The sequence below is a fragment of the Ursus arctos genome, unplaced genomic scaffold (genome assembly GCF_023065955.2).
Source record: "Ursus arctos isolate Adak ecotype North America unplaced genomic scaffold, UrsArc2.0 scaffold_26, whole genome shotgun sequence".
In the NCBI taxonomy this organism is placed as follows: domain Eukaryota; kingdom Metazoa; phylum Chordata; class Mammalia; order Carnivora; family Ursidae; genus Ursus; species Ursus arctos.
The window spans coordinates 44,249,174-44,258,981 of NW_026622941.1; the positions used below are offsets into that span (position 1 = coordinate 44,249,174).

The following is a 9,808-nucleotide window of genomic DNA, read 5'->3' on the forward strand; positions in this document are numbered from 1 at the left end:
ATCAAGTGTAATCACATTTGCATTATAGGGATCTCAGAAGGAGAAGAGAGATAAGGGAGCAGAAAATTCATTTGAATAAATAATAGCTGAAAACTTCTTGATTCTGGGGTAGGAAACAGAAATCCACATCTGGGAGGCACAGAGATGCCCCAACAAAGTCAATCCAAGAAGGTCCACACCAAGATACATACTAATTAAAATTGTAAAAAGTAGTGATAAAGAAAGAATTTTAAACCAAACAAAGAAAAGAAGACAGTAATATACCAAAGAACCCCTATAAGGCAATCAGCTGATGATTCAGCAGAAATTTTGCAGGCCAGAAGAAAGTAAGCATGATATATTCAAGGACTAAAAGGGGGGGAAAAAAAACCCAAAAAACAAAACAAAACAAAAAACCCCTGCAGCCAAGAATATTCTATCTATCAAGGCTAACATTCAGAATAGAAGAAGAGATAGAGTTTCCAGACAAAAGTTAAAAGAGTTCATGACAACTAAACCAGCCCTCCAAGAAATGTTAAAGGGGACTCTGAGTGGAAAAGAAAGACCTTAAGTAAGAGGAAAATAGTAGAAAAAACAAAAAAGTAGTTAAAATAAGTATATCTGTAAAAATCAGTTGAGGGACTCACAAATGAAAGGATATAAAGTATGACACCACACACCTAAAACATGGGAGGGACAGGAGTTAAGAATGCGTTGAAATATAAGTGACCATCACTTAATACAGACTGCTATATGCAGAAGGTGTTATATACAAACCTAATGGTAACCACAAACCAAAAACCAGTAATAAGATAAGCAAGAAATAGTGAGGAAGGAATCCAAGTAGGTAACTAAAGAAAGCCAGCAGAACAAGAGAGAAGAGAGTAAGAGAAGAAAGGAACAGAGAAGAACTGCAAAAACAACCACAAAACAAGACACAAAATAGCAAGAAGTGCACACCTATCGATAATTACTATAAATGTAAATGGACTAAACTCTCCAATCAAAGATATAGGGTGATGGAGCGGATAAAAAATCAAGTCCCATCTGTATGTTGCCCTTCAGAGACTCAATTCAGACCTAAAGACACATGTAGATTGAACATGAGGGGATGGGGAAATATTATCATGCAAATGGATGTGCAAAGAAATCTAGGGTAGCAATGCTTATATCAGACAAAACAGACTTTAAAACAAAGACTGTAATGGGAGACAAAAGACACTATATAATTCTAAAGGGAACAATCCCACAAGAAACAATAACAATTGTAAAGACCTATGCACACAGAATGGGAACTCTCATATATAAAGCAGTTAGTAAGAAACATAAAGGAATTAAATAACCGTAATACAATAATAGTAGGGGAATTCCACACTCTATTTATATCAATGGGTATATCATAGTGACAGAAAATCAACAAGGAAACAGTGGCTTTGATGACACATTGGACTAGATGATTTTAACAGCAAAATGAAAAATAAAGGCCTTATATGAAAACCCACAGCTAATATCATACTCAATGGGGAAAAACTAAGAGCTTTTCCCCTAAAGTCAAGAACAAGACAAGGATGTCCACTCTCACCACATTAATTCTACACAGTACTAGATGTCCTGGTCACAGCAATCAGACCAAGAAAAGAATAAATGTCATGTAAATTGGTAAAGAAATAAAACTCACTATTTGCAGATGACGTGAAACTATATAGAGAAATCCTTAAAAACTCCACCAAAATACTACTAGAACTGATAAATGGATTTACTAAGATCACAGGCTATGAAATCAATGTACTGAAATCTGCTGTATTTCTATACACCAATAATGAAACAACAGGAAGAGAAATTAAGAAAACAATCCCATTTACAACTACACTAAAAATAAAATACCTAGGAACAAACTTAACCAAGGAGGTGAAAGACTGTACTCAGAAAATAATAAAACACTGATGAAAGAAATTGAAGAGGAAATAAACAAATGGCAAGATAGTCCCTGCTCACGGGGTGGAAGAACAAATATTGCTAAAATGTCTATACTACCCAAAGCATCTACTCATTTAAAGCAGTCTCTATCAAAATACTAACAGCATGTTTCACAAAACAAAACAAACAAAAAACCAAAAACTCTAAGTTTGTATGTAACCACAGAAAACCTAATAGCCAAAGGAATCTTGAAAAAGAACAAAATTGGAGTTATCACAATTTCAGACTTCAAAGAATGAAACTGGACCACTTTTTTATACCAAAGACAAAAATAACTTCAAAATGAATTAAAGACCTAAATGTGACACCTGAGGCCATAAAAATCCTAGAAGAGAGCACAGGCAGTAATTTCTCTGACATTGGCTATAGCACCATTTTTCCTGATACATTTCCTGAGACACAGAAGCAAAAGTAAAAATAAACTACTGGGACTTCATCAAAATAAAAAGCTTTTGCCCAGAGAACGAATCAATCAACAAAACTAAAAGACAATCTACCAAAGGGGAGAAGATATTTACAAATGATATATCTGATAAAGGGTTATTATTCAAAGTATACACAGAACTTCTACAACTCAACACTTAAAAAACAAACAATCCAATTAACAAATGGGCAGAAAACAAAAGCAGACTTTTCTCCAAAGCAGATAACCACATGGCATCAGACACCTGAAAAGATGCTCAACATCACTCATCATTAAGCAAATGCAAACCCAAACTACAATGAGATATCATCTCACTCCTGCCAGAATGGCTAAAGTCAAGAACTAAGGAAACAGTAAGTGTTGGTGAGGATGTGGAGAAAAAGGAACCCTTGTGTATTGTTGGTGGAAATGCAAACTGGAGCAGCCACTGTTGAGGACAGTATGGAGGCTTCCTAAAAACTTAAAAATAGAGCTACCATATGATCCATTAATTGCACTACTGGGCATTTACCCAAAGACTATGAAAACAGTAATCTAAAAAGATATGCTCACCCCTATGCTTTTGAAGCACTATTTATACAATGGCTAAAATGTAGAAGCAGCTCAAGTGTGCTTGGATAGAAGATGGATAAAGAAGATGTGATATACACATCATATATATATTTATAATACACATATCTATAATGAAATACTACTTAGCCATAAAAAATGAAATCTAGCCATTGAATCAACATGGATGGATCTAGAATGTATAACGCTAAGCAAAATAAGTCAGTCAGAGGACAAACACCATTTGATTTCACTCGCATGTGGAATTTAAGGGAAAAAAAAAAAACAGTGAACAAAGGAAAAAAAGAGAAATACCAAAAAACTGACTCTTAATTAACAAGATCAAAGTAAGTGATGGTTACCTGAGGGGATGGGTGAAATAGATGAAGGGGATTAAGATCACACTTATCTTGAAGAGCACTGCGTAATGTATAGAATTGATGAATCACTATATTGCACACCTGAAACTAATATAATACTGTGTGTAGACTATACTGGATTTAAGATTTCTAAGAATGTACTTAGAGTCAACTTAAAGAAGAAAAAGAAGAGAAAAAGAAAAAAAAAAGAATTTTCAATCAATATTCTTGACAATTAAGGAAAGACCACAGAATTTTCCTGCTTAAAGGAAACTAAAACATTATAGTAATTAAAATCACATGTAATTCTAAATTGTATTTTTTTCTCTATAGAGAAATTTTTACTCACTGGTGAAACTTAAACAGCACTGGAGAAGTTCCTGTTAGTAATGTACCAATGTCAGTGCCCTGACACTAACGGTTATATCATGATTATCTAGTAGACTGTTCTATTTTGTTATTAACACATACTACTATATGAATATCAGAGACGGAACATCACATGGTGCAGGAATAGAAGGTCTTTATGGTTATTTGTTGGTTTTCTTCTCTTTATTTTATATTGTTTCAGAATTTAAAAAATAGTGAAACATTTAAGTACTGCCCTACACCTCCAATTTGGGGCATAGGTCACAAGTTAGTGAAATCCTGCTATTAACCGAGGAAGCAAGAGAGACATTTCTTTTTGGGGTAAATCCTCTTAATGTGCAGAATTGATGATACTGTCCCAGGGCAGTGGGATATCTGAAATTCTTGTTGGCATTAAATTATTTCTTGCTCTCTTTTGAGGAATATCTGTTTTGTAGCTGTAGATATTCACTTTGTGCTTAAAGCAATTCACAGTAGTTTTTATTTCCTCCTTGCTCTGTTTTTTTGTTTTGTTTTGTTTTGTTGTTTACATAACTGGTATTCCTCCTGACACAAATCTCAGGGGACATTTCTTTTTCTTTTCCCTTTTTTTAAAAATTTTAATTAATCCCCTGTGTCTTTTATGTGCAAAATGATAAAACTGTGCTTTTGTGTTAGTGCACAATTTGAAGCCAGAATTGCTTCCTTTCATAAGAGGGATTTCCCAAAATGCATTTTCATTTAGAGCATTACATTTTCATTTAGAATTTTGTGGAAACAGTTACCTTCACTTTAATATATAAGACAGGAGGACAGAAAATGAATCTTGCCTGGAAGAAGATTCTAATTGAATTATTGTAATATCTGGGTCATCATTTTAATGAATCTGAGTGAAAGTGAAAGATATTAACAGATGCATATCATTTCCAGAATGCATATTATTTTTAGACTCTTTCTAGAGAAAAGCTTTGCAATTATCTTTCCTCTTAAATTATTGAATTTTTTATAATGTTATGAGAGAGAATATTCATAATTTATTTTTGACCCATTTCTACCATATTCCCATAGGCGGAAAATTATATCAGTGTCTCCTAGATATGGTAAGTCACTTAGAGTTTGCAATAAGTATTTGGATCATAAATGAAAGCAATCCCTTAAGTAAAAGTCATGTAGTATCCAGTGACTTTTGAACTGTCATATATTTTTCTATTTTTATGTAGACGCAATAGTCAAAACTTCAAGATTAAATGCAAAGAATATGAGAACACTGATGTATTTGAAACCAAAGAAAAATAATAAGTGAAATAATATAAAGAAACAATGGGGAATTACTGCAGCAGGGCAAAATAAATAATGGTATATATCACAAAATTTCAATCATAGAGAAATATATAACTCATTGTTTCTATATTTCACATATTTTTAAGTATTGTAATGGGCTAAGGATTTTTGAATAAACATTGCAAGTTGACATTGTTATCATTTTCTAGATGTTACAAGGACTTTTCAAAAAATTTTAAGCTATACATAGAAAATACATTTAAAGTCAAGCTTATGTTCTATTTAGAACATTTTAACAGATCTCAGCTCATTTTGAAATGATCAGCTAAAATTTACATTATCTTTCAAGTTCAAATAGAGAGAAAGAAAAAATTTAGTAGTGTTGTTAACATAGCTGTCACTTCAATAGAACAATAAGCTAAAGGCTGCCTAGGTTGATCTATGCTATAATTTTAAGTATCATACGTCTTGTTAAATTGGATCAACCTCTTAACTGGTTTACATTTTTTACTATGGTTTTTTTCTGTAGCTTTTTAAAAAATCCTCTTATTTCCACTTCTGGAGTTGTTTTCCTATGTCTGTCTAATAAGACTCAAGTCTGAAATGAGGAATCAGTCAAGAGAGATCGAGTTCGTTCTCCTAGGATTGACCGACGACCCACAACTGCAAATTGTGATTTTTATATTTCTCTTTCTAAACTATGTGTTGAGTGTGACGGGGAACTTATCCATCATCCTTCTTACCTTGCTGGATCCCCGCCTCAAGACTCCCATGTATTTTTTCCTCCGAAATTTCTCCTTCTTGGAAGCTTCATTGACAACAGTCTGTATTCCCAGATACCTGATAAGCATCGTGACTAAAAACAAAATAATTTCCTACAATAGTTGTGCATCTCAGTTATTCTTTCTCCTCTTATTAGGAATTACAGAATTTTACCTACTGGCTGCCATGTCTTTGGACCGTTATGTAGCAATCTGCAAACCCCTACATTACCCCATCATTATGAACAACAAAGTGTGTTACCAACTTCTATTCAGTTCATGGACAGTTGGCTTTCTGCTTTCGTTTCCACCAGTGGCCTCTGGACTGACACTGGACTTCTGTGCTTCCAGAGTAATTGATCATTTCATGTGTGACACTTCCCCTGTGCTGCAGCTTTCCTGCACTGACACTCATTTCCTGGAATTGCTTTCCTTTGTCTTATCTCTTGTAAATCTCCTGGTCACGTTGCTGTTACTGATTCTTTCTTACACATATATTATCAAGACCATTCTAAAGATCCCCTCTGCTCAGAAAAGAACAAAGGCTTTTTCTACTTGTTCTTCTCATATGATTGTAGTCTCCCTTACTTATGGGAGCTGTATCTTTAATTACATAAAGCCAACAGCAGAGGAAAGGGTGACTCTATCCAAAGGTGTAAGTGTTATTTATACCTCGGTTGCCCCTTTATTAAACCCTTTCATTTACACTCTCAGAAACCAGCAAGTGAAACAAGCCTTCAAGGACATACTCCAAAAGATTTTCTCTTTTTTCAAAAAATGAAGAAGAAACTTAATTTTAAAATCTTGGAGAAAAATGTAAATAAAAATTTTGACTCATCTTAAGTTTACTTGATCTGTTCTTCAAGTAGTTCACCTCATAATACTTTTTTCAACTCACAATATTTTAACCAAACCTTTCAGCACAGAGCATCTTTTCCTTCCTACTTCTCTTTATGATCATAATTCCTTTCAGTGCTACAAGATGAGTCATCTATTAGGTTATCAACACTAATGTGAAGTTTCTTTTATTCTACAAAACATGGTACTGACCTCCTGAAAAAAAAACCTGATTTTAAATAGATATAGAATAAGAATATAAGAATTTTACAGAAATATACAGACATCAATATTACAACATGCACTACCACTGGGACTCTAGGAAGCTCTTCAAATGTAAGTCAAGGAAGGAAACAAGGCAGGAAATGTAACAAGAAAGGAAAAAGGCAGGCTTCAAGTCATGAAAAGCTCACATGTTCTCAAACGGAGCAGGATTTCATCTGGTAGGTATATAAACCTGAAAATTTGGCGTGAATAAGAATCACACACTTGTTTGGCTTACTTAAAAACAAAGTCAAATTTCTCATTCCTAAAATGTCTTTTCAATATACCTGGAGTACGGTGTAGAAACATGGACTCTAGGTGATTTTAAAACAGGTGGTTTTGATGAGAGATTCCTGTTTTAATATAAAAACCTATGTGAACAGATTTTTATTTTATAGACATTGCTATGTCAAATGTATTGGGGATGGGTATTTGGATGTTGGAATCTGAGAGACAAGTTAGAGGGCTGATGTTTTAAACTAAATGAGTTATTTGACAGTTGAAATGCAGTAAATAGTGTGAATGAAGCTGAATCTCCCGGTGATGGTTCCAGAGATATTTAGGTATACAAACAGAGAGGAATGGTTGAACATTTATTTGGATATATGGGATACATGGGATAAATGGAAGAGATGTTAAAAAATGAGTTGGGTCTTCTTTCAACTTCCCTTCTGCCCACCCCTGCGTGGACTCACTCATGATTTTAATGTTATTAAAGAAGGGAGTATTAATGGTATCCTGTCAGACAAACACAAAAAAGTGAACCTGCAAAGAAATCCATGAAATATAATGAGTTCTATATTGGATATAATATGCCATCAGAGAAATACAGGTGGAAAAATCATTAGGGAAATTTAATGCAGTAATTCCTATCCATGTGGCTCTGAGAAGAAAGAAAAAATTAGGTTCAGGTTTGTATTCTGGTTTATTTTACTATTTTAAGCCAACACTGTTAACTATCTTTTTCCCAAGGCAATTACAAGGGAATGAGTTCATGTCATTATATTCAAGGCCCTCAAAGTCTTCCAATTAGCTATTTAAAAACTACTAGAACCTTATCACAAACCAATTTGTGCGTATTTTTCTCATTCTTTGGGTTGTCATTTCACTTTCCTGGTAGTGTCCTTTGGTTACAATATTTTTAATTTTGACAAAGTCAAGTTCTTCTATTTTTTATTTGGTTCCTTGTGGTTTTGGTGGCATATGTAAAAAAACCATTGTTTAATCCAAAATTGCAAAGATGTAAATGTACCCCATTTATTCTAAGAAATTTATAGTTTTATATCTTACATTTAGGTCTTTGGATTCTATTGAGTTAATGTGTGTGTATGGTTTGAGGTAAAGATTAAAATTACCATTTGCATGAAAATAGTCCTTTATCACAACATGATTTGTTGAAAAGTTTCCCCCATTGACTAACACCCTGGTTAAAAATCAATTGACCATAAATGCACGGGTCTACCATAGACTCTCAGTTCTAGTCCTTTGAGGTAGTGCTCAGTTGCTATGCCAGTATCACACTGTCCTGATCATTGTAGCTTTATATTAAGTTTTGAAATAGGAAAGTACGACTCTTTCAGTTTTGTTCCTCTTTTTCAATATTGTTCTGGCTATTTAGGATTCCTTGCAATTCCATATGAAATTTAGGATCAGATTGCTCATTTAAGCAAAAAGAGCAGCTGAAAATTTAATAGAGATTACATTGAATCTGTGGATCCATTTGGGAACTATTACCATCTTAATAAACAATGTCAAGTCTACTGGCCAAAATATAGGATGTCTTTATTTATTTAGGACATCTTTATTTTTAAGTTCTGGTATTTTCTTGGTAAAAGGGTTGTACTTCCTTGGTTGAATTTACATAAAATAACTACTACAACTGAACAATAAAAAAGACCAAACACTCAACAAAACATAGGCAAAGGACTGAAAGAAGATATACAAACAGGCAAAAAGCACATGAAAAGGTGCTCAAGAACAGTAGTATTTAGGAAAATGTAAGTCCAAACCACAGAGACATACCACGTTACAGCCACTGGGACAGTTATAAGATGTGTGTACGTGTGTCTGCTTGTGTGTGTGTACATATATATATCACAAGAAGTAACAGTGCTGTTGTACAGAATAACAAGTGGTGATGTACAGAATTAGGAACCCTCATACGCTGCTGGTGGGAACGTAAAATGTGCGGCCACTCGGAAAAGTTTGGCAGCTCATCAAGAAGGCAAATATAAACTTGCCATATAACACAGACATTCTACTTCTAGGAATTGACAACATATGTTCACACAAAAACTCTGACACACATTTTGATAGACGCGTCATGCATAAGAGCCAAAAAGTGAAACAACCCAAATAACCGTCCAGTAATGAATGGAGAAACAACATGTGGTACAGGTAGATCTCATTTTATTGTCTTGCTTTGTTGCGTTTTGCATATACTGCATTTTTTCAACGTTGAAGGTCTGTGGCAATCCTGCATCAAGCAGGTCTACTGGTGCCATTTTTCCAACAGCATTTGCTCATATCTGTATCACATCGTGATAATTCTGACAATATTTCAAGCTTTTTCATCATTATTATATTTCTTATGATCATCTGTGATCCATGACCTTTGATGTGACTATTGTAATAGTTTTGGAACACCATAAACACCATATAAGACAGCAGATGTAATAAGAGTGTGTGTTACCTGCTGTGTGTGTTCTGACTGCTCCACTGACCAGCAGTTCCCCCCTCTCTCTCCCTCTCTTCTGGCCACTCTATTCCTTGACACACTGAGCTGGGAGCCTGACGCAGGGCTGGATCACTCAACCTTGAGATCATGAAATCTAGAGTCAGCCCCTTAACTGAATGAGCCACTCAGGCACCCAAACATGAATCTGCTTTTTATTGTCATTTTAATCAATCTCAGCAATATTTAGCACAATTGACTGCTTTCTATTTAACATAATTTATTTGCCCTGGTTAAATGAGACATTATTATTTGGATTTCTCTGACCCCATCAGGAGCTCTTATTTCTTTTTTT

At 34.3% G+C, this 9,808-nt stretch overlaps 1 protein-coding gene across 1 annotated transcript; it reads left to right on the forward strand.

The window, feature by feature from the left end:
- Window positions 1–5,487: 5,487 nt before the first annotated feature.
- On the forward strand, window positions 5,488–6,459 carry LOC113257505 (olfactory receptor 6C6-like). Its single transcript, XM_048216757.1, has one exon. The coding sequence runs from the start codon at window positions 5,521–5,523 to the stop codon at window positions 6,457–6,459; it is 939 nt and encodes a 312-aa protein (XP_048072714.1). The 5' UTR covers window positions 5,488–5,520.
- Window positions 6,460–9,808: the final 3,349 nt, after the last annotated feature.